The sequence below is a fragment of the Taudactylus pleione genome, unplaced genomic scaffold, assembly GCF_031769625.1.
Source record: "Taudactylus pleione unplaced genomic scaffold, aTauple2 ptg000479l, whole genome shotgun sequence".
NCBI classification, from domain to species: Eukaryota; Metazoa; Chordata; class Amphibia; order Anura; family Myobatrachidae; genus Taudactylus; species Taudactylus pleione.
Genome location: NW_028284881.1, coordinates 12288066 through 12313975, shown reverse-complemented (window position 1 = coordinate 12313975; position 25910 = coordinate 12288066). Strand labels below are relative to the sequence as shown.

At 46.0% G+C, this 25910-nt stretch overlaps 1 protein-coding gene across 1 annotated transcript in view; it reads left to right on the top strand.

Annotated features, from left to right (window-relative positions):
• Nucleotides 1–23461, top strand: part of TESC (tescalcin) — a 105233-nt gene extending 81772 nt beyond the window's left edge. The window contains exons 7-8 of the mRNA XM_088449101.1: nucleotides 4719–4766; nucleotides 21536–23461. Coding sequence (XP_088305227.1) covers nucleotides 4719–4766; nucleotides 21536–21613 — 126 coding nt within the window. The 3' untranslated portion in view covers nucleotides 21614–23461. The remainder of the gene's footprint in view (nucleotides 1–4718; nucleotides 4767–21535) is intronic.
• Nucleotides 23462–25910: the final 2449 nt, after the last annotated feature.

Here is a 25910-nt window from a genome sequence, read left to right as displayed (position 1 = left end):
GTACCCCATAATGACAACGTGTAACAAGTTTTTTTTGAGATTTTTGCAACTAAAAAAAACAAAAAAACTAAGACATCACATAAGTATTCCCAGCCTTTGCCATGAAGCTCAAAATTTAGCTCAGGTGCACTGATCTTCCTTGAGATGTTCCTACAGCTTAATTGGAGTCCACCTGTGGTAAATTCAGTTGATTCAACATGATTTTGAAAGGCATGCACCTGTCTATATAAGGTCCCACACTTGACAGTTCATGTCAGAGCACAACCCAAGCATGAAGTCCAAGGAATTGTCTGTAGACCTCCGAGACAAGATTGTCTCAATCTGGGGAAGGATACAGAAAAATATCTGCTGCTTTGAAGGTCCCAATGAGCACAGTGGCCTCCATCATCCGTAAATGGAAGAAGTTCGTAGCCACCGGCCGTCTAAACTGAGCGATCGTTGGAGAAGGGCCCTAGTCAGGGAGGTGACCAAGAACCTGATGGTCACTCTGACAGAGCTACAGCATTCTTCTGTGAAGAGAGGAGAACCTTCCAAAAGGACAACCATCTCTGCAGCAATCCACCAATCAGGCCTGTATGGTAGAGTGGCCAGACGGAAGCCACTCTTTAGTAAAAAGCACGTGGCAAGCCCACCTGGAGTTTGCCAAAATTCACCTGAAGGACTGTCAGACCATGAGAAACAAAATTCTCTGGTCTGATGAGACAAAGATTGAACTCTTTGGTGTGAATGCCAGGCGTTATGTTTGGAGAAAACCAGGCACCACTCATCACCAGGCCAATACCATCCCTACAGTGAAGCATGGTGGTGGCAGCATCATGCTGTGGGGATGTTTTTCAGCAGCAAGAACTGGAAGACTAGTCAGGATAGAGGGAAAGATGAATGCAGCAATGTACAGAGACATCCTGGATGAAAACCTGCTCCAGAGCGCTCTTGACCTCAGACTGGGGCGACGGTTCATCTTTCAGCAGGACAACGACCCTAAGCACACAGCCAATGTATCAAAGGAGTGGCTTCAGGACAACTCTGTGAATGTCCTTGAGTGGCCCAGCCAGAGCCCAGACTTGAGTCCAATTGAACATCTCTGGAGAGATCTGAAAATGGCTGTGCACCGACGCTTCCCATCCAACCAGATTGGAGCTTGAGAGGTGCTGCAAAGAGGAACGGGCGAAACTGCCCAAAGATAGGTGTGCCAAGCTTGTGGCATCATATTCAAAAATACTTGAGGCTGTAATTGCTGCCAAAAGTGCATCAACAAAGTATTGAGCAAAGGCTGTGAATACTTATGTACATGTGATTTCTTAGGGGTTTTTTTTTTTATTAAGTTTGCAGAAATCTCAAAAAAACTTTTTACTTGTTGTCATTATATGGGGTATTGTGTGTAGAATTTTGAGGACAAAAATTTATTTATTCCATTTTGGAATAAGGCTGTAACATAACAAAATGTGGAAAAAGTGAAGCGCTGTGAATACTTTGCGGATGCACTGTATAATAATGGCTGTGCCGCCATGCAGCATACATACAGTATATAATAATGGTTGTGCCACCATGCAGCATACATATATAATAATTACAGTGAAGCCATGCAGTATACATACTGTATATAATAATGGTTGTGCCACCATGCAGCATACATATATAATAATTACAGTGAAGCCATGCAGTATACATACTGTATATAATAATTACAGTGTTACCAAACAGCATTTGAATGTCATATGTAGCTGGATAAATATGGCTAATACTGCATAAGCATATAAGGCTTGGTGCATACGCCACAGAAACATTCTAGAAAGTTCTGTTTGCTTATGAATCTTTCCAAAGGGATTTTGAGGTTATTTTGGAAAGGATAACAGTGTGTACAGTTTCCATCACATCCATCCAGCCTTCCTCACAAATTAGCAATGACAGTTATTGCCAATTATAAATGTGAATAGATGAGCAGATGGAACTAACTTCTGTGAGCAATTGAGTTAAAAACAGAAAATTGCAGGATGGTGTAGACTGGGAGTGAGTCTATTCATTTCACAGGTGGAAACCCTGACTTTCTAGTGCCCCTATCTATCATGTCCATCACTATGTGCATGCCGTACATTCTGCATGTCCATTACACACATACCTGTCTATCGTTACCCATAGCAGTGTCTGCACTTTTCTAGTACACTTTACAAAATGAAAGCAAATGTTTAATTTGGTGCAACAACCCTCCTTTGCTACATGAGCAAAAGTAGATTATAACACTGTACTGGCAAATTGTTCTTAAGCTACATGATGTGTGTCACAGAATTGTACCCAAATTCCACCAAATACTAATGCTGGGCATACACTATACAATTATCTATCAGATATCTGTCCAATCTGGTTGGAATGAAAATCTGGTTATATATGGGAGCAAATGACAATCAAACATTTGTTCACAAACACTTGGAAACAGACAAAAATGGACATTCAGCCAAATTGCTTAAATAAAACAAATTTATCCAATTTGAACAATCGTTTTTGTCTGTTTTCCAGTGTTTAAAACCGTACAATCGACTGTCATTTGCTTTCATACATTACCAGGTTTTCATTCCAACCAGCCAAATTGGACAGATATCTGACAGATAATTGTATAGTATATGTCCAGCATAAGCAGCTAGGCCTGTGAGATCATCAGACAGCCAATCAGATATTAGTAATCATGTGCAGGACTACTGATCAAAGTGAAGCTAATTTGTTAGTATGGGTTCATTCATGCAAGTTGCAACTTTCTATTAGATTAGCCTGTGTAACATACACCCTGATTATAAGTTTGTTTTCTGTTTACTTTCTGTCTATGAATATTTGGTAAAACATAAAAAGACAGAAATTACTATAATCACAACCTCTAATGAAAAGTAAAATCCAGTTGTTGTTTTATGCACAGTGTGAGGGAGAAAACATATAGTATATGTGTAAACGTGTCAGAAGCTGTGTGTATGTGTAGGGTTTTCCCTGTGCATATCAGGCTTCCCGTCTGTAAGCCTATTGCAGAACACGTCAGGCAACTTTTTGGTGGCTGAAATTGCTAATTGCAAATAGTTTAAAGCGAGACATATAACAGACGTGGTTCCTTATTGGAGATGACCTTCTGTTCTTTAGTGTTAACCTACAGTACAGTTTCTGCAGATATATGTGGACAGTAACCAGAACACCACTGACTCACTAATTCTCTCTCTCCCTCTCTGTGATCCTCTGCCATCCCGCCGCCAATAGAAAGGTGATGCAACTCCGTCCAAAGTAATTATGTGTGGAAGGCCAAACGTGGTTAGAGAAAGAGGATAATAGCACAGGCACATAGGTTTGTTCTCTATAAAGATTAAAGGGAAGAACTAAGCACATAGAAAAAAATCAATGAAAGAAAAATAGAGACATGAAAACAATTATAAGGACACCGTGGTCCTCCTTACCTTATGTCCTACACACGCTTTCCCAACTCTCTTCTGGTCACACTTGGCTACTTGTGGAAAAGCATTTTAGGGAGATTGTGAAAGTGACACCAATGCGTGCAGCATTGAATAAATAGGAATGTAGGGCCTGATACATTACCGATCGCAAATGCGATTACGGACGCAATCGCCCGATTGTTGCATTCTGCAAATGCATCACAGTGCAGGAACCAGCCACTACACAGACCCACTGCAGAGTGATTGACAGGAAGTACCGTTTGTGGGAGGTGATGGGGGGTGGTCAACAAAACGCAGGCGTGCCAGTGCGTTTCGACGCTGTTGCATTGGCGGGCATAAATTATCCACTGTGATGCCATACACAGCTTGAGGACTCATAGCGTGCGATGCAATTAGCAATTCCTGAGTAAGGTCAGAGCTTGTGCAAGTGTGCGTGAGGCTGCGATGGTACTCGATGTTACCGATGGTTTCCCAGTCTTGCTAAGGATTACGGATGTGTGTAAGGTAAAGTGGGCGTCCTCATGTTGTGCTGCGACGGTATAGTGATCACAGAGGATTAGCATACTATTGCAATTAGACTGCGCGCGTAATTACTATTGCAGTCCATAATGAATCAGGCCCATAATACATTATTGTCTCAGGTAGCTGGCCTTAGCTTACATAGAACAGTGGCCCTGATTGAGAGGCGGACGCTCTGACAGAGCTCTCGCTCTGAATCAAGGTGTCTTTTTTTTTTTTTTATGGAGCGGCCTCCTGGCCACTCGCATTGCTGTGGGTTGCCACCCACAGCTAATGCGAGTGGCCAGGATGATGGTCGCGATGGTCAAGACCATCACGACCATCGGGCTTGCGACGAGACCCTTGTGGTAGGGTCTCATGGCCGCAAGCCCCAGAGAGCTTTCGGCTCAAACAGAGCCGAAAGCTCTCCCACTGACATCACTGGGAACGCCTCCGTCTGGACAGCTACCCCCCCCGGCCCGTCCACCAAAGGGGGCATGCTGTCACTCAACATCGACAGCACGCCCCCTTTGGTGCGAGACCCGGAGCGACGGACTGCCCGTCGCTATCCGGGTCTCGCGCATGCACACGACAGAGCCGGCTCCGCCATGCGCTGTGGGCCACCATTGACCCGGTTGCGAGCGCTCAGCGCTTGCGACCGGGTCTGAAATCAGGCCCAGTATTTTCCCCATGCCATGTTACAGTCCCCCTCATCCAGAGAACCAGCTCGAGAGATTAGTATATTGCATGATGGTGTACAAGCCCACATTACTGAGTGCTTCATTGTATGCTTTACAGGAACCGGACCAGGTGTATGAAGGAATTACATTTGAAGACTTCTTGAAGGTAAAAAAGTGTTTAAAGATTCTTTCATCCGAGAATTCCAATTCCGAAACCAACTGCTGTTTAGTTAAAGGACCCCTGATGTCGTCATGTGTGCTGCTTTACTGTATTATAAGCTAATTAGCATATATGTAAAAGTGTCATGAACCAATCAGACTGTAAAAGTTTTGTGCTAAGAGCTTGATTATAGGGAGAATTTCTACTCATAGGCACACGATAATTCCTGTCAGTATGCCTATTAAAGGGCACTGGAGGGAACATTTGGTACCTAAGGAGGACTAATAAAAGAGGACATGGTTATATATATAAAAGAAAAATCTTTAATCCTGTCACGCTATAAGTACTTTAAAGATAGGTCTGTCACCTCTTTCAGAAATTGTGAGGTTCCCAGTTTGCTAGATGCAGATAATGAATATTTCTTCGGCTGTGCAGTGTTCGGGAGACCAGCAGACAAAGTAACCAGCGCTGTCAATAGCTGTGCTGATTGCTTTCTTTTCAATGAACTCCAGCAGCAATTGAAGTTCAGTAACTTTGTTAAAAAATAATCCATTCTGTAATTTAAGACTAAATATAAAAAACACTTAGAGTATTGTACAGAATGTTCTGATTTCAGCACATTAAGTCTACAAACTTAAATCTTAGGTGGAACTGCAGCTGATGACATCGATCATTGATGTTAATCAGACTTGATGCTTCACCAATGATCTTTGCTATCAATCATTAATGTTTAAAATATGTAAAGGTTTTCTCTCAGTGATCATTGATGGTTTTTCAAGTATGATCGGTAATTAATGTTTTTAGACTACAGGCGTGTAAAAAGAGTGTTTGCACTCATCATTGATATAAATTGATCATTGATGCACAACGTTAATCAATTGCATGCATCAATGTTTATCGGAGATAGATGTATGGGTACCGATGTTTATTGATTATATCACATAATGAGATAGCTGTCGACATTATGACCTGTCTGTATTTCAACTGCTGACATTTTAACCTAAGTTTTGTATTGTCTGTATTATGAATGATGACATTTTGACCATGTCTATATTTTGATTGTAAATATTTTGTCTATGTCAATATTTCAAACTGTCTAAATATTGATTGTTTATTATTTGACCCTGTCTTATGGTGCATACACACGATCAGATTTTTCCTTCAGATATGAACGATAACGATTTAAAAATCGTTCAGTCGTTCATATCTGAAGGGAAATCGTTCATATCGGACATGCCTGAACGATGGACGATCAACGATGCGCGTTCCCGTTTGTCAGATAACGATATCTGACGGGTTTGCAGTCAGACTTGGACGATTCCATTCATTTTAATGTAGTCAAAAATCGTTCAAAACTTTGGTAAAATCGTTCAGATCGTTTAATCGTTCAATTGTTCATCTGACAAGTCTGACAAATCTGACCGTGTGTACGCTCCATAAGTTATGGCCCTGTCGATATTTTGATTGTCGACATTTTTGACCCCGTCAACATTTTTGGTGTCTAAATTTTGACTAAGAAATGTACCCAACCACTTGTTATTGTTCATGGTGGTAAATGCAGTAGTAAGATAATCGTTATCTATCTGTGCACTATCAGACACCAATGGCCTGGAAATACATTATTTATGGCCAGTATGGCAGAAATAAATACTGTCAGGGCTGCTGCAGAGTGAGTCTTACAACAGTTAGCGTGGCGTATATTGCTTATTTTCGCACTGTGGGCTAAGTATATAGAGTGCGAGCCTGCGCTGCTGCGGGAATACATGCGAATATGCCACAATTTGGAATTATGAACCCTTACATCCAGAGAGGCGGAACAGAGACGGGAGGGGGCATTCTCACACAGGCAATGTACAGTAAGGGCATGTTACTGCAAATGTTGTCAGATGTAGATCTGCAGAAATCCACTCATGTGCCTGTTAGGAGGCATTTTGGTTGCGGGTGTATGAGATAAGTGTAAATATACATTATAATAAAAAACTAAAATAAATGTAGTTCTCCCACCTGAGTGGTTCCCAGAGCCGTAACTAGAATTTTTGGTGCCCTGTGCCAGAAAGAGCATTGGCGCTCCCCTCATTTTTCAAAAGGACATATTGCACACAAAAAAGGACCATGGTCTCATGGGGAAGGGCCAGGGAAGAGATAGAGGAGGCCAGGAGCTGCTGGGGATGAAATAAGAGGAAGCTACAAGTGAGAATGATGATAAATACATTTGATAGGTCCAAACAGCGGCCCCTGACCTGTGGTGTCATGGCACCGGCCGCACTAACCTAGCTACGGCCTTGGTGGTTCCCACTGCTAGGGTTATGGGACAGACCTATCTGTAGAGGAGGAGAACTTACCAGGCCACCGGGAACGGGGTAAGTATGGAGGCGGGATGGGGCAGAGCAGGACAGAACCAAAGATATGGGAAGGACGACGGGTGGAGTTCATGTAGACTGAGGTGACCTGGCATATGGCGGGTCCCTTTACTAGTCATCAAAAAGCGCATCATCATGCTTTATTCAAATATACGCATTTAGGGCCTGATTCAGACCCACTCGCGAGCGGCTGTCCGCTCGCAAGTGGGTCGATGTTCTGCACTGAGCATGCGCACGACGGAGGGAGCTCCGTCGTGCGCATGCGCCAGACGCGACGAGCGAAGGACTTTCCTTCGCTCGTTGTGTCTGATCAAAGGGGGCGTGCTGTCGATATTGATTGACAGCACGCCCCCTTTGGTGGGCGTGCCAGGGGCGTGCCTCCCTGACGGGGGCGTTCCTAAGGGAACGCCTACCGTCAGAAGCCGGCCCACTGACATCACTAGTGATGTCAGTGGGAGTGATTTTGGCTCTGATAGAGCCAAAATCACTCCGGGTCTTGCGGTTGAAAACCTCAACCGCAGGCTCCGGCTCGCAGTTTCGATGGTCGCGATGGTCAAGACCATCGCGGCCATCAAACTGCACGCTCGTATAGGCTGTGGGTGGTGACCCACAGCTATACGAGCGTCCGGGAGGACGCTCCATTTTTATGGAGGACGGCCCTCATTCAGAGCGAGCGCTCTGCTCAGAGCATCCGGCTCTGAATGAGGGCCTTAATCCTATATGCTGAGTAGATCCGTGCATCTGCATATATGCAGATTTTGTTGATCATTTTTTGGCTGAACAATACAATTATATTGCAGCCAACCCCTATTTGAGCGATTATTTATTTATTTTTTTCTGGGAGTTTTGGTTTGATTTAATAATTTTCTAGTGTGCTGGCATGAAATAAACTTCTTGTAGCCCGATTACATGATTGTTCTACACTACGATTATCACATATGGAATGAATAGGGTTAGTGCAACACAATCAGGTGAATTTTTCTCACTACACTAAACACCAAACCTAATAAGTTAGTACTATCTGTATATTGTTTTTATGTGTTATATTGTCTGTTTGCAACTGCATCATACAGTTCTATTCTTCCTAAGTCGTTTGTTGTAATATGTTAACAGTTGTAGTAATTGTACAGTGCTTCTGAGCATACGCCAGTGATTGGTGTGGCAGGAAGCGATCACTCGCTTCTGAAGGATAGAGCTGTATTATGCAGGTGCCTGTGCCAGCGGGTAGGAGAGGGTTGTTGTGGCAGACGTACAAACTGCAGAGAGCAATGGAAAATGAGTGCTGCTCTCTCCTGCAGTATTCTCAGCAATGAAGAGCATAGCGGATTGCTAGAACCTCATGGCACCATTTCTTTGTATGGGGTTATATCCAACTGGCTGCCCTATTTTTATAACCGCACAAAAAAAAAAAGATGTTAGGTAGAAGATGATCACTAATAAAGTAAAATAGATATATGACATGGAAAAATATAAATATAGTAAATTTTACTAAAATATAAAAATATCATTGCATTTCCATGGTATGTACAGTGTATTAGTAAAATATTTTATTATTTATTATTTTACATGTATATTAACCAGTCCCATAAAAAGATGCTGTTGGCCTGTAACTAGAAAAAAAACAAAATAAATCTATAACAAAATACCATATGTCATTTTAGATAAAAAGATACAAAATTCATATAAAAAAACAACTTTTTTTTGGCCTATTATATGTGAAAATTGATTGGGTTATAAATGTATAAAATCAGTAGCGCACTCAGGGGGGGGGGGGTTGGGGGGAGTTCTGAGTACCTAGAAACCGTCCCATTTCTGGCCAAGTTTAGATCTCAGAACGAGGCAAAACGTCATCTTTCACTGACATCTCTGCACAAATGTCCGTGAAAAATGACGTTTTGCCTCATTTTGAGATCCGAACTTGGTGGCAAGATCCAAGCCAAAACCGAACTGCTCATCTCTACTAAAAATATATACTAAATCCATCTGCAGCTCACAATAGGCCATAAAATCACTTCCATTGAAGTTTTTACTTATAGGGAAGAATTTACGAAGCAGCAGCTTCTGTAAGCCGCTGCTTCCCGGCGGATTGCAGGTGAATACTGTAAACGGCACTCGGAGTCAGTGTAAAGCGCCGGCGTGGTTTACACTGACTCCGGGATGCCGTTTTAAATATGTACCTGCAACCTGCCAGGAAGCAGCGGCTCACAGAAGCCCCTGCTTCATAAATTCTCCCCATAGGGTTAAGGACAGTCTGCAATGCTGCACATTTCAGGTGAGGGTGGGGTAGTGGATGAAGGGAATAAATTAAGAATGTGTTCTCCAGTGGTAAAAGGGTTTAAATAAATAACTGTCTGTAAAAGGGCTGAGATGAAAGGAACTCTATCAGTTATTTGGTGATATCGCTGTCAGGCGGTAACTACTGTTACCCATTCAGGAGGAGTGTGGGTTTATGTATTAAGGGCTAGGCAGCTAAAATAATATGAGATATGGTAAGAACTTACCCTTGTTATCTCTATTTCTACGAAGTCCATAGGGTTCCACAGGATACCTTGGGGTATAGGTGTGACGTCAGTCGCAGGGCACCAAAGAGTTAAGCTTTCAGCCTCCCAGGATGCACTAGGTCCCCCTCCTATACCCCGCCCCCGGGCCAAGGCACCTCAGTTAGTTACCAAGCCATAGGCCGGAGGAGGAGAAGGAAGAGAGAGAACAAAGATCTGGACACATACAAGAATCACATTCTCACCAGAGGGAGACGGAAAACCGGTGACCAGAGCAAAGCCCATCTGCAGCACAGGTGCGACAGGGCGGGAGTCCTGTGGAACCCTATGGACTTCGTAGAAATAGAGATAACAAGGGTAAGTTCTTACCATATCTCATATTTTCTACTTCAGGGTCCATAGGGTATCCACAGGATACCTTGGGGATGTCCCAAAGCAGTATCCTTTAAGGGTGGGGACGCTCCTGTGCAGAAAGGAGAATCCGCCGCCCGAAGGAAGCATCCTGAGAGGCGAAGGTGTCAAACCTGTAATACCTCACGAAGGTATGGACAGAAGACCACGTAGCAGCCTTGCAGATCTGAACTGCCGAGGCACCACGTCGAGCTGCCCACGAAGGACCCACAGACCTAGTGGAATGAGCCTTCAGAGAAGGAGGGACCGGTAGGCCTTCATGAAGATAAGCTTCAGAAATAGCCATACGGATCCAGGCTGCCAAAGTTTGCTTTGAAGCAGGCCAACCCTTTTTACGGAAGCCAAAGAGGACAAACAAAGCGTCCGACTTCCTAAACGAAGAAGTGCGGTCAACATAAGTCCTTAAGGCCCGCACAACATCCAAAGAGGCCTCACCCACGGAAAGACCCGGTGAGTTAAAGGCCGGAACAACTATTTCCTCGTTAATATGAAACTGGGAAATAACTTTGGGAAGAAACTCGGGCCGAGTGCGGAGCACTGCCCTGTTCCCATAAAAAACCAAGAAAGGGGGTCTACAAGAAAGAGCCCCTAACTCAGAAACACGTCTGGCCGAAGCAATGGCCAGAAGGAAAACAGTCTTAGCTGTTAGCCATTTAAGATCCACTGAGCCCAGTGGTTCAAACGGCGGTCCTTGGAGAGCCCTCAGGACCACAGCCAAATCCCAAGGCGCCACAGGTGGAACAAAGGGCGGCTGAATGCGGAGAACACCCTGCATAAAGGTGCGCACATCCGGGATTGTAGCAATCCTACGGTGAAACCAGACAGATAGGGCCGAAACCTGTACCTTCAAAGAAGCAAGGCGAAGCCCATGATCTAGTCCCGCTTGCAGGAAGGCGAGAATCCGAGACAGACGAAAACTCCCGCGGTGCATAACCTCTCGGTCGACACCACTGGAAGAACGTATGCCACACGCGATGGTATATCCTCGCGGAAGACGGTTTCCGAGCTCGTAACATGGTACGCACCACAGAGCTGGAAAACCCCCGGGACCTCAGCATGGCCGTCTCAACAGCCACGCCGTCAAAGACAGCCGAGTCAGGTCCGGGTGAAGGCAAGGACCCTGAGACAGAAGGTCCGGTCGTAGCGGCAACCGCAGAGGAATGTCCACGGACAGACCCTGAAGGTCTGAGAACCAGTGCCGTCTGGGCCACGCGGGAGCTATCAACAGGAGCGTCCCTCCTTCCTGTTTGAATTTCCGGATTACCCGTGGAAGAAGGGAGACCGGAGGGAACAGGTATGCGAACCGGAACGTCCACCGGACGGACAGAGCATCCACCAGAGACGCCCCTTCGTCTCTTGTGCGAGACCCGTACACCGGCAACTTGTTGTTGTGCCGGGACGCCATGAGGTCGATTTCTGGAAGACCCCACCTGTCCACCAGTAGTTGAAAAACGTCCGGGTGCAGGGACCATTCCCCCGGATGAACGTCCTGGCGACTTAGAAAGTCCGCCTCCCAATTGAGCACTCCCGGGATGAAGACCGCTGATATGGCCGGAAGATTGCGCTCCGCCCAAACCAGGATCCGAGAGACCTCTACGAGAGCCGCCCGACTGCGAGTTCCTCCTTGCCTGTTTATGTAGGCCACGGTGGTAGCGTTGTCCGACTGGACCTGCACCGGGCGACCCTGGAGAAACCGCTGTGCCTGCTGGAGAGCATTGAAGACCGCACGGAGTTCCAAGATATTTATTGGAAGCTCCGCTTCTGTCGGCGTCCACCTGCCCTGGAACAAGTGTGGACCCGAAACTGCTCCCCAGCCCCGAAGACTGGCGTCCGTTGTCAACAGGACCCAATTTGGAACCCAGAACGGACGTCCCTTGTTGAGGTGGGTCGTCTGTAACCACCACGTAAGGGACAGGCGAACCTCCTGGGTGAGCACAATCGTCTGGGACTTCAGAGACTGAGTCAGCCCGTTCCACTTGGACAGGATCAGGTGCTGCAGAGGTCTGGAGTGAAACTGGGCGTATTCCACCATGTCGAACACCGACACCATGGAGCCCAGTAACCTCATCGCCGAGTGTAAGGACACCCGGCGGCTGTGCAGACAACTGCGCACCCTTGACTGTAAAGCAGAGATCTTGTCCTCCGTCACGAAGATCCTTTGCTGTCCCGAGTCCAATAAGGCTCCAAGATGCAGAATCCTCCGAGACGGGATTAGAGTGGACTTCTGCCAGTTGATTAGCCAGCCGTGCCGTTGCAGCAGTGCAATGGTCAGGTCCAAGTGGCGTAACAGGAGCTCTGGAGATCCTGCCACCAATAACAGGTCGTCCAAATACGGCAACATGCGGACTCCCTGCAGCCGCAGAGAAGCCGCCATGACCGCCATCACCTTGGTGAAAACACGTGGTGCTGTTGCCAGGCCAAAAGGTAACGCCCGAAACTGGAAGTGGTCGCTGCTGATTGCAAACCTGAGGAACTGTTGATGGCGCCAAAGAATAGGGACATGCAGGTAAGCGTCCTGTATGTCCAATGACACCAAGTAGTCCCCAGGTTCCAGCGCCAGAATGATGGACCGTAGGGTCTCCATCCGAAACTTCGGGACCCGCAAAGACTTGTTGAGTGCTTTGAGGTTGAGAATCGGACGATATGACCCATTGGGTTTCTGTACCAAAAATAGATTTGAATAGAAACCCTGGCCCCTCTGGGAGAATGGAACCGCCACTATAACTCCAGCCTGGAGCATAGTGTGCAATACCTTCCGCAGCTCCGTAGCCTTGTTCCGGTCTGATGGGAGACCCGTGGTGAAGAAGCGAGCCGGGGGTCTGTGCCGGAAGGAGAGGGCGTATCCGTGGGAAACCACCTCCAGAACCCAAGTGTCTGTCGTAGTGGTCGACCAACACTGGGCGAACTGTAGCAGGCGGCCTCCCACCCTGGGATCCCCCAAAGGGAGGCCCGGACCGTCAGGCCGCAGGCTTGCCATCTGGCTTGGGGGCCGGACGTCTGGTACTCCATGCCTGCTTCCGGGGCTTGACCGATTTCTTAGGGCCAGCCTGTCGAGGAAACGACTGTGGTTTGGGCCTGCCCTGGGCCCTAGATGACCGAAAGGACGATGGTCCCGAACCAGAAGGAGCAGCGGCCGACGGGAGACAGGCAGATTTGGCTGCCGCCAGCGTGGCCACAATCTTATCCAGATCCGGACCGAAGAGAACTTCTCCGGTAAACGGCAACGCTTCCAGACCTTTCTTGGAATCTGCGTCCGCCTTCCAGGATCGCAGCCACAAGGTGCGACGAGCAGCTACCGCTGCTGAAGAAATTCTAGACACCAGAGTACTAATGTCTAGAGCCGCCTCGTTGATGTAGGTGGCCGAATCACGGAGATTGCCAATCAACTCCGCCTGATCGGCCGGACAGTCGGATTCAAAAGAAGCCTCTAATGAATCCGCCCAGCGCTCCATCGCTCTGGCAACCCAGCAAATGGCCATAGCCGGCCGTGCTGCCCCCCCAGCAAGGGAATAAGCGGACTTCAGGCAGATTTCTACCTTGCGGTCCGTAGCATCCTTAAGGGAGGACATGGATGGCATCGGCAATGTGGCACTACGGACAAGACGGGTCACGTGAGAATCAACCTGTGGAGGGGATTCCCACTTCGCAAAATAATTATCCGCGAACGGATAAGCCACCGCCAGGCGTCTCTGCGGCTGGTATCTTTTGCCAGGTTGTTTCCACGCCTCCTCTAAATGGTCCACCAACTGACCCGAAAGAGGAAAGACTGTGGCATCGCCCTTCACATCTTTGAAAAAGGCATACTTAGATTTAGCCGCTGGGGGAACTTCGTCCTCAATCACCAAGGCTGTGCGGACCGCCCGAATAAGTCCAGGAATATATACTTTGGACTTAGCATCAGCGTCCTTAGTATGGAGAGGTTCCTGATCGTAAGGATCTAGAATCTCCCCATCATCAGACGTCCCTTCGTTATCCTCATAAGGAGCGGACAGAGACGCCACCGGCCTTTTATGAGACCGCATCACAGACTCCCCTTGCAACACATCCGACAAGTGCTGTACAGAACTCGTCAGGGAGTTAACCCACGCTGGCTCCTGAGAACCCGGGAGCGGGGAAATAGGGAGACTGTGGGGTACCACCAATTGTCGTGGGAACCCCTGCATGGGTGACGACACCACAGACTGCTGGGACAAACCCATCGGAGTAAACGCGGGCTGCGGAGCTAACTGGCCCACTAAAGCTGTTAACGCCTGAGCGAAACAAGCCCAGGGCGGCTCCTGTACCGGTGCTGTAACCGTAATAGGCCGCGCCATGGACAAACACTGCCGGCAAAGGCCCTCCGCGCTACCCTCCCCCTCCGCTAACGGTACTTTGCACGTGGTACACTGTAGCCGGAGGGGAAAATCACTTTCAGACATGATGGCACCACGTATGTGACCTCTCTCACCAATTAAGTATTAAATAGGCGAGAGACCACCCTGCAGCACCGCACCGCAAGGGCTTTAGCAGAAAGAACAGGGACAGTAATAAAGCTGACAGTTTAGAGAAGAAAAGATTACAGGCAGCAGCGCTAGCACAGTCACATACAATGCAGAAAAATAACAATTCCTGCACTAACAGCGCTGATCACTCAACTACACAGACACAGGGCCTGGTAGGACACAGCGCTGCATACACAGACCTGACCACAGCGGAGGAGAGGTATGCGGGGGGACCCAGACCACGATGCTTCCGTCCAGCGCTTCCAGCAGCGTTCACCATGCGTTCTGGAGAAGATGGCCGCCGAGGAGCAGAGAGGAGGCTGGCCTGGGGGAGGAGCGCTGCCACAGGACCAGTCGGCAGCATGCAGAGAGGGCTGTGTGCAGCGGGGGAGGCGCCGGCTGTGAGACAGGGAAGGCGCGCTCCCCTGGCATGCATTTAACCCCTGGGACGCCGCAGCGCTACCGCTCTGCTGCGGTCCGCTGTCCCAGGGGGTAGTGGAAGCGCAGGTTGGTCGCCTGGCTCCACGCTGCAGCCAGTCCCCAGGGAGCCCCCTGCCTGGGGACTTAGGACCATGTGATCAGCGGGGACCCACCGCGGGACCCCGCTGCTTACCTCTGTCCCCCTTGAATCCGGCCATGGTCCGGAGCATCTGGGGTCACCGCTAGCTGTGACCCCAGACGCCCACCAGCATCCCCGGATCAGTACCGGCGTTCTGGTACCGGCGGGGTGTAGGGAAGACAGCATGGACGTCAGGACTGACTGTCCATGCTGTACATCCAGATGTGCAGCCACAGCTGCATGAAGAATAAGCTTCAGGGGCTCTTCTAGCCCCCACTCCAACAGGTGCACCCGACTCCGGCCGGGCACCAAACTAAACTGAGGTGCCTTGGCCCGGGGGCGGGGTATAGGAGGGGGACCTAGTGCATCCTGGGAGGCTGAAAGCTTAACTCTTTGGTGCCCTGCGACTGACGTCACACCTATACCCCAAGGTATCCTGTGGATACCCTATGGACCCTGAAGTAGAAATACAGATTAACACTGTACAACTCCCATCCAAAATTAACTCCTTATATGTGTACGACTGAAATTATAGAGTAAGTTTCCAGTAAAGGAATAAAATAGAAACTTGTTATACAAATTGATCAGAGAAAATGTTATATATTTTGAAGGCCCTCCTCATAGTGATTATACGTTTAGGTTAGTCATCAGGAAAATCAAACGTAAGTACACACTAAAATACAAAAACAGTACAATAGCTGTGCAAATGGACTTAGCAAAAGAATATTCATATAAAATACAAGGGGTCAATCCTATTAGATTGCGGCCATATCTTTCAGAGTTTTGTACTCAGCCCTATACTGCCGCGAAAAAAAATCAATGAGTCGGGTACCGTACGTGCAACATATAGCGGTACTTACACTGCGAGTTGACTCACAGCTAATAGGATCGATGCCATAGAGAATCCCTTATCCTGCAATGCAGAGTCCAGAAGGGAAGAGAATCAAACCAATTGCTGCTGTGCAGCGAGATTATCACATATACTGTATAGAAAAGAATCTCCAGTTACTAATGCAAATACAGTCAGATGTTCAGTAACACACAGAGCCGTAACTAGACTTTTTGGTGCCCTGTGCCAGAAAGAGCATTGGCGCCTCCCTCATTTTTCAAAGGGACATAATGCACCCAAAAAAGGGCCATGGCTTCATGGGGAAGGGCCAGGGAAGAGATAGGGGAGGCCAGGAGATGCTGGGGATAAATAGGGACATAATATAGTGCACCTGAGAGAGGGCCATGGCTTCATGGGGAAGGGCCAGGGAAGAGATAGGGGAGGCCAGGAGATGCTGGGGATAAATAGGGACATAATATAGTGCACCTGAGAGAGGGCCATGGCCTCATGGGGAAGGGCCAGGGAAGAGCTAGGAGAGGCCAGGAGATGCTGGGGATGAAATAAGAGGAAGCTACAAGTGAGAATGATAATAAACAGAAATTTGACAGGCCCAAATAGCGCCCCCTGACCTGTGGTGCCCTGTGTGATGGCACCGTCCGCACCACCCTAGCTACGGCCCTGATCACATTAATACATGTAAACATATAGAATACCTACAAAATATCACTCAAATGAGCTCACACCAACACCCAAATTGTGACCAAATGTAATACATATTATTTAAAGATGAAGCACTTTTCAATGAAAGCATTAAATGTGATTTTGGTACATCTGAATGTCATGCAGAAATTAGGAAACACCTATAGGATTTCCACCTAACCAGTAAGCCATAGGTTCTCAAACTCGGTCCTCAGGACCCCAAACAGTTCATGTTTTCCTGGCAATCACAAGTGAAATAATTATCTCCACCTGTGGATCTTTTGAAATGTTTCCGTGAGTAATGAATACACCTGTGCACCTGCTGGGTGACCTGGAAATGTGACCTGTGTGGGGTCCTGAGGACAGAGTTTGAGAACCACTGCAGTAAACAATCTATGAAGCAAACAATTGTAATGATTTAAAAACAATGTTGTGTAAATACAAACCATTAATATAAATTCTGGTTGAAGAGAGATTTTTTTTTAAGTTCTCACCATTATTCAAATGCTCAAAATAATTAAATTTCTGTATTTATATATAATTGCTGGTTAATATGCAATGGTCTGTCTCTAAGTTTCTTTTGTATATTAGCAGCAGTGGTGGCTTCAGGCACGGGCAAGCAGGTCCGTCGCCCAGAGCGCCATTGTATCCGGCAGGCGCAGGCAAAGCCCTCCCTCCCACCCTGCGCTAAATTCGGTATATACGGTCAGGCGGAGGGAGCAGGGGAGGGAAGAGGTGGCAACAAAGGGCAGCGCTGGGCACAGCAAAACCTAGCTCCGGCCCTGAGTAGCAGTAGTGTTTATTAGGCACAATATTGAATACATGTGGCTTGTGATTCATGGATTTTTTTTTAGTTTTATACAATATTTGCAGTATCTGTGGGCAGAGCCGTAACTAGACTTTTTGGTGCCCCCTCCCAATTTTTAACTAGGGACATAAGATAGTGCACCTGAAAAAGGGCCATGGCCTCACGGGGAAGAGCCAGGGAAGAGATACGGGAGGCCAGGAGATACTGGGGATAAAAGAAGAGGAAGCTACAAGTGAGAATGATAATATACAGGAAACCTGACAGCCCAAACAGCGCCCCCTGCCCTGCAGTGCCCTGTGCCATGGCACTGGTCGTACTACCCTAGTTACGGCCCTGTCTGTGGGTTTTAAACTATTTTTTTTGTATTTTGTAAGCTATATTAATTAGTGCAAATTATTATAATGGAGTAAAATATGGAGTTCTCTGAGGGGTAATATTTTGTGGAAATATATATATATATATTTGTTTGTGGAGTCATTTTTATCAAACACTCAATTCTTTGTGCCATCCTAATTGACAAACTAGGCAAACAATACGCAATACTACAGCCTCTCCATAGACCATAAAAACAGTGTGAATATAGGCTATGTGCAAATGGACTCAAAATGATTAAAAGATAGGCCATCATGTGACAAGTGTTTTATTCATACATGTGACAATAAGTCATAGGCATGTTACAGCTACATGCATTAGGTTTCCAATCTGAACTTTTGCTGGCCGTGATACATCATACCATAATTAAAAGCTTTCATACTGCTTTGCACAATGTTGCTGGTATGTGCCTATTTGATATACATTTGGCTGATGCTCATAAGTAAAGGAACATTAGATACAATATTTGTGACCGTTATGTCCATTTAAGGAACTTGCAATGTTTTTAGTGTGAGGTGAGAATGAATTTACATAAAACGAGACTAGGAAGCTCAGCGCACTGCCCCCTTAGGTTTTTTTGGGTTTTTTTTTTGTTTGTTTTGAAAGCACCATCAAAAACACAAAATTTCTTGATGTTTGGTAAATTACTTGATGACCAGATGGGCTTTTTTTTTGCCTCTTTCTGACCACACAAATCTACATTTTTTTCTATTGTTTTAAATTAGCTTTTTAAATAGGAATACCATTTTATTTTATAAATAATACATCAGGGAAAATCAGACAGAAATGAAATAAGACAATTTTAATAGTTATTTTAAGCTCTTAAGTACAGTATTGTAAAAGTTATCCCACAGACTTAAGCCACCTATCCACTTGCCGATTAAACAGAGCGATTGAACGATTACGACATCATAATCGTTCAACCGCTCATTAATAGTGCATAAAACGGGCAGTTTAATGTCGGAAACGACCAGCAATGCGCGCTCCTGCTGGTCGTTTCCGACATCAATCATCGCCTGAACATGCTACTCAATCTGCCGATAACGACAGATTGGGCATGTTCGGGGATGAGGCAGGGTGCCTGCACTGAATGACTTATCGTTCAGTGTGGGCACCTACAGGATGAGGAATGACTGTACGATTACAATGTCGTAATCGTTCAAACGTTCCTCAGTCGGCAAGTGGGTACGCACCTTTAATTTGCCCAAAAATAGACGTAGTTTACATTTTTTTTCCCTTTGTCCCAATTCCTGATGGTATGCAACATCTAAATAGAAGTGAACCTTTTTCATAAATATTTAGGCTGTGATTATTATTAACCTTTTATAGTGAAAACATATTACGCAGAGGTTTGCAGAGAATGTCTGCCAGCCCCCAGCGTGGAGCTTATGCTTTAAACTCTGTATCAAACACACATGGTACAATGTGAACAGAAACCAATTAACCTCCCAGTATATTTTAGGAGCTGCAGCTGGGGATGGGCAGAAATTGTGTAATTTGTATTCTGCATGACATTTATGGCTTACTGGAGGAGTTTATGATACATATGTAAAATGTGTCCATATCAAGCAGAGCAGGTTAAAGTGGTTCTTGTCCTGGACATTATTTTGTACTAGGGAAACAGGTATGACTTGATCCTCATCCATGTTAGATCATTTGTACAGTAATAGCAATATCATACCTAGGCATAGTGGAATGATCGTTATATGTAAATCATTAGACAATGTCCTCTTTTAAAACCTTTTTATTTATTTTTTGTAATCTACACAAATAGGAGAAAGTGAACAGCTCTATATATGTGTGATGAAACATATTAGTAAACAGGGAATGTAGTTATGAGAGGTCTCAATCCCGATAGCGGAATCCTGGCAAGGGATTTAACATAGGCGTCGAAATACCGACACCTGTATCAATCCCGAGGACGCCAGCCCGAACGAAGGTAAGTCCAGGGTGCACTTAGCGTTAGCCGCGGGGGGAGGGTTAGGATTAGGCACTCTAGTGGGGTTAGGTTTGGGGGGTGGGGGGATGAGGGTTAGTCACACCTAGCGGGGAGGGTTAGGGAGCACCTGGGGGATGTTAGGTTTAGGGCACAGGTAGTGGGGGTTAGTAGTGTTCACTCTAGCTCCGGCGGCAGGCAGGGCGCCGGAGCTAGAGAGGGCAACCTTGTGCGCGCGCGCGGCCGAAAAGGGGGCGTGGTCATGAAAAGGGGGCGTGTCTATAAGACGCGTCCCCTTTTCGTCATACTTGGGGACGTGCCCGGCACTTACGGACACACCGGGCAGCCCCCAAGTGCTGCAGACAGTGATGCCCGGCGGTGACCGGGTCACTGCACATTTCTCCACCCGCGGGACACTGCGACCCGCGGGTGAAGACGGCATCCGCAGGCTGTGAGGGCAGGGTGCTTTATGCCCTCCGCGCCCCGTTAAAACAGCCTAGCGGGAACGCTAGGTTAGGTTAGGCACCCCAGGGGGAAGGTTAGGGTTAGGCACCACTAAAGGAGGGTTAAGTGGGGGGGGGGGGGGCAAGAGTTGGGTTAGAATAATTACCTGCCCCAGTCGGGATCTCCTACTGTTGCTAAACAGTCGCTGGCATTTCAATCCCATTCCGTAGCTAGAATGCAGTTCTGTATAAAATAAACATTAACAGAAGCTCAATAATATAGATAAATACATTTCAATGGCATAAAAAATGCACCCTACAATAAGGGCCAGTGAAAACCATAAAAGTAAAAATGGCGGCTAAACATCACAATTGAAAAATCTGACCTCAGGGCCTGATTCAGAGCCGCTCGTAAGCGGCCGCTCGTTCGCTCCGAGCGATGTTTGCCCAACTGCGCATGCGTACGGATCGTAATACGCATGCGCGAACCAGTCAGTGCGGCCGAAAATCATTTGTTCGCTAAATAGCGAATGCAGAATGAGGCGTATGTGGGTGGTAACAGGGGAAGGTGCTTGAAAACGGGGAGTGGAGATCAGAACGCAGGCGTGCTTAAAGGTCAAAACGGGCGTTTTATGGGTGTGCATAATTAATACAGCAGCGTCATTGACCACGTCACTGGGTTATTTTATAGCCAGAACTGCTCGCAAGATTGTGGTAGCAAAAACCAACCACAAGAATAGTGAGCAGTTCATACGCTGGTCGATGTACTCGATTAATCTAATAAATAGCGGACATGACGTAGGATGCGAGCGGCCAGGGGGCGTATTTTTCCAAAACATGACCGCAAGTTTTGTTAGCTCGTTCAGACCTAGAGGTGTGAACAGACCGCAAAGAGCGAACGGTTCATATAAATGATTTCCAGCAATATGTAGAAAGAGTGTGGTATTTATCATATGAGGCACCTCTGTGCAGCCTTTTAGCAATGATAGACGTTTTGCAGAAATGGTTGGTATACCCGGAGACATCCAGATGACTTGGAAAATGATCCACAAATAGCTATTTAGGGATGGAGTGAGTGGTGTCCAATAGAGGATAGTCCCTCTATAATGCGTTTTGCTGTGTAACAACATGCAGTTTCCAGAAATGCATATTTTAATAACTTAGGGCAGTACAATATTCAGAAAAAAATCCTGTACATTTTTTGATTAAAAAAATTGTACTGTGTGAATTGTGGCCCAGAGGCAATAAAACGGAGACATCCACTGCGTGATATCATATGTAACAAAATCTGGTTTCCTTTGCGAGCTCAGATTATTGAATGCCTGGATCATGTGACTAATATATCTTGGTTCACAGGTCTTCATTTTTTTATTTTCCAGATTTGGGAGGGAATTGATATTGAAACAAAAATGCACATCCGATTCCTGAACATGGACACCATACCTTCCTGTCACTGATGTTTCGCTGATGCTGGAGAGGTTTCAACTTTCTTGCATGTTTTTCACATGCTGAAGATGAATTAGTTGTTCAAAGAGTTTATGGACAGCTGGTATCTTATTTCTCTATCGGTGATGGCATTCAGTCAGAAGGAATGTAGATATTACATTGGAGCTGGAGTCATTATTTAGAAAAGTGATCATTCTCTATCAAAAGGAAAACTCCACTGATTAAATAATGAGAGCCATTAATGAGCAGCTTTGGTAGAATAAAGCAGTCACTAAGGAGACGCGAGTAGTAATACTAGTGCTGGGCTTCACTCTTGGACCAAAATGACATCCTCTAAGGCAAATATGTATTTAGTAAGAATCTATGGAATGGGGCATGTGTTATAGCACTGAAGCTACATTAGCTGTGTCTTTACAGGAATATAGCAATGGTTTGGAGTTCTATTCAATGTATAGCTTAACATTGGATAGCAGTAACACCTTTGATAAATGTAACCATTTTGGGGAAAGTGAAATGGCAATGTATTGTATTTAATAAATACAATTTCCTATCAATAGATAATGCTTTTCTGACATCATTTTAATCAGGCAGGAACCTCCACCCATTTCTGTGCTCCAAAGTTATGCCTGGACAGCTTTTATTCCCAGTGACCTTCTTGTGTTCGCCGCTGTTCTCATTATGCAGGCAGAGATGGCGCTTCCTTTTTTCTCTGTGATACAGGTTGTTGCTCTATTCTGTGGGTTGTGCTTCCGTGTCTCGGAACTAATGACAGGAAGAGATATTCAGATATTTTGATAAACAGAACAATGTGTTCCCTGAAGGGAATAGTTAAGGCTCAAAAGCGAATAACTGATTGGCTGGCCACAGCTGCTGTGATAGCACTTAGGGGGAGATGTATCAAGCCATGGAGAGAGAGAAAGGGAAGAAGATGCACTAGAAAAACCAATCAGCTTCTGTCTGTCATTTTAGTTAGCAATGCCAGCTAGAAGTTGATTGGTTGCTTTTGGCACCTTCTCCACTTTATCTCCCTTTTAGTATTTTGCCAACTTCAGGAGTCCTGGATTCCAGTAAAATATGGTCTTGATCAGTGTAAGGGGGAGATGTATCAAACCTTGGAGAGAGATAAAGTGCAGAGATATAAAGTACCAACCAATCAACTTTTAACTGTCATTTTATAGACTGTGTTTGAAAAACGAGCTACGAAATGATTGGTTGGTACTTTAGCACTCTCCATGGTTTGATACATCTCCCCCTAAATGTCTTACAAACATCCAGTAGTCATATGTGACCTAATGTACAATAAGCCACCAAATATGCTCCACAGCCCAGGAATTTTGGTTAGATTTAAGGTATAGTATTAGTGACTATAGTTCTTGTTCATTAAGAGCTTTAGTCAATGAACAGAAAGTTGCTTATTGGAAGCCACATTGACAAAATGGCAAATTATAAAGGTAAATACATCAATTGTTTATGTAGTATTTAATATAGTAATTTTATTATACAATATATTAGGATGTAAGTATACTTGCACCTGACACATACACTATAGAGACAGCCATAGTTGAATTCTTATATATATTGATTCAACCTATCAACTCAGAAGGAATTAATGACATCCCTGAGGCACTTTAAAGCCAATAAACAAAGTTTGACAGATATTCAGGGGACAATGGTTTACTGAATTGACTACATACCTATGAATGGCTGCCTACACTGTATGTAGGCGACAGGCGAAGCATTGCACTAGTAACACCTGCTGTCATCACAAACTATTAAGAAATGTTACACTTTATATCTTTTTACTTGTTACAATCACCAACTATTGCAATTCAGGTGCATAATGCTATTCACAATTTTAACATATTATTTATAGTAAAACATTGTATTGATTTAGTGGTTCCCTAATAACATCAGACAATTTTGTAATCTAATTTTTGGATATATATATTGGCACAAAGGATTTTCAAAATGCTTTAAATTTATATTAATTTAATTTTAATTGTTATTAAGGCTATTTTAAGATTTTGCTTTAAAAATATGCTTGATTGATTAAAATTTGAAACAATGACTTATTTATATTGTGCATGGTTTTAGTCTGTTTAATAAGCCTTACTAAAGGGAAGTTACTGCATTTTAGGGAATACATATACAATTTACCACCGACAGCATGAGCCCGGCAGGGGTGAAAATCCTGATCGTCCAAGGTAAGTATGTCCCCCCCCCCACGGCTGTCCGCGCCCGTCGCCCGTCTTACCTTCGATCAGTAAACCGGGTGACGGGCTCCCTGCGTAGATGTAATGACCGGCGTCAGGAAATCGACGCCGGTCATTAGACACCCGCCGGGATTAAACAGTCGGGATGCCAACGGTCGGCATTTACACCACTGGCATCCCGACTGCATCCCCATTTTAGGGCTGCCTTTTAGTTGATCAGTTGGAAGCATCTAGCCAATCACATTTATTTACTGTATCAAAAAATAAATGCACAAATTTGCCCACTTTATACATCCAGAGCTTCCTTACTGTTAGCGCAATGTTGACAGTTATGTCAGTGACATTGTTGAAATGTCAACATGTAAAATTTTCGACATTCTGCAGAATGCCAGCATTAGGGTCAGGCTGCAGGAGGGAAGTGCTAGGATTAGGATTGCGGGAGGGAAGTGCAGGGATTAGGATTGCGGGAGGGAAGTGCTGGGATTAGGATTGCGAGAGGGAAGTGCTGGGATTAGGATTGCAAGAGGAAAGTGCTAGTATTAGGATTGCGGGAGGGAAGTGCTAGGATTAGGATTGCGGGAGGGACGTGCTAAAGTTAGGATTGTGAGAGGGAAGTGCTAGGATTAGGATTTTGGGAGGGAAGTGCTAGGGTTAGGATTGCGGGAGGGACGTGCTAACGTAAAGGATTGTGGGAGGGAAGTGCTAGGATTAGGATTTTGGGAGGGAAGTGCTAGGGTTAGGATTGCGGGAGGGACATGCTAAAGTTAGGATTGTGGGAGGGAAGTGCTAGGATTAGGATTTTGGGAGGGAAGTGCTAGGGTTAGGATTTTGGGAGGGAAGTGCTAGGGTTAGGATTGCGGGAGGAAAGTGCTAGGGTTAGGTTTGTGGGAGAGAAGTGCTAGGGTTAGGATTGCAGGAGGGAAGTGCTAAAGTTAGGATTGCGGGAGGGAAGTGCTAGGATTAGGATTTTGGGAGGGAAGTGCTAGGGTTAGGATTGCGGGAGGGACGTGCTAAAGTTAGGATTGTGGGAGGGAAGTGCTATTGTTAGGATTGCGGGAGGAAAGTGCTAGGGTTAGGTTTGTGGGAGGGAAGTGCTAGGATTAAGTTTGCGGGAGGGAAGTGCTAGGATTAAGTTTGCGGGAGGGAAGTGCTAGGATTAGGATTGCAGGAGGGAAGTGCTAGGGTTAGGATTATGGAAGCAAAGTGCTAAGGTTAGGTTTGTGGGAGGGAAGTGCTAGGGTTAGGAATGCGGGAGGGAAGTGCTAGGATTGTGGGAGGCAAGTGCTAGGGTTAGGATTGCGGGAGGTAAGTGCTAGGATTAGGATTTTGGGAGGGAAGTGCTAGGGTTAGGATTGCGGGAGGGAAGTGCTAGGGTTAGGATTGCGGGAGGGAAGTGCTAGGGTTAGGATTGCGGGAGGGAAGTGCTAGGATTAGGATTGTGGGAGGGAAGTGCTAGGATCAGAATTGCAGGAGGGAAGTGCTAGGGTTAGGATTGCGGGAGGAAAGTGCTAGGGTTAGGTTTGTGGGAGGGAAGTGCTAGGATCAGGATTGCAGGAGGGAAGTACTAGGATTGTGGGATGGAAGTGCTAGGATCAGGATTGCGGGAGGGAAGTGCTAGGGTTAGGATTGCGGGAGGAAAGTGCTAGGGTTACTCTTGTGGGATGGAAGTGCTAGGATTGCGGGAGGGAAGTGCTAGGGTTAGGAATGCGAGAGGGAAGTGCTAGGATTAGGATTGCGGGAGGGAAGTGCTGGGATTAGGATTGCAGGAGGGAAGTGTTAGGATCAGGATTGCAGGAGGGAAGTACTAGGATTGTGGGATGGAAGTGCTAGGATCAGGATTGCGGGAGGGAAGTGCTAGGATTGCGGGAGGGAAGTGCTAGGGTTAGGAATGCGGGAGGGAAGTGCTAGGGTTAGGATTGCGGGAGGAAAGTGCTAGGGTTACTCTTGTGGGATGGAAGTGCTAGGATTTCGGGAGGGAAGTGCTAGGATTAGGATTGCGGGAGGGAAGTGCTAGGATTAGGATTGCGGGAGGGAAGTGCTGGGTTTAGGATTGCGGAAGGGAAGTGCTAGGGTTAGGAATGCGGAAGGGAAGTGC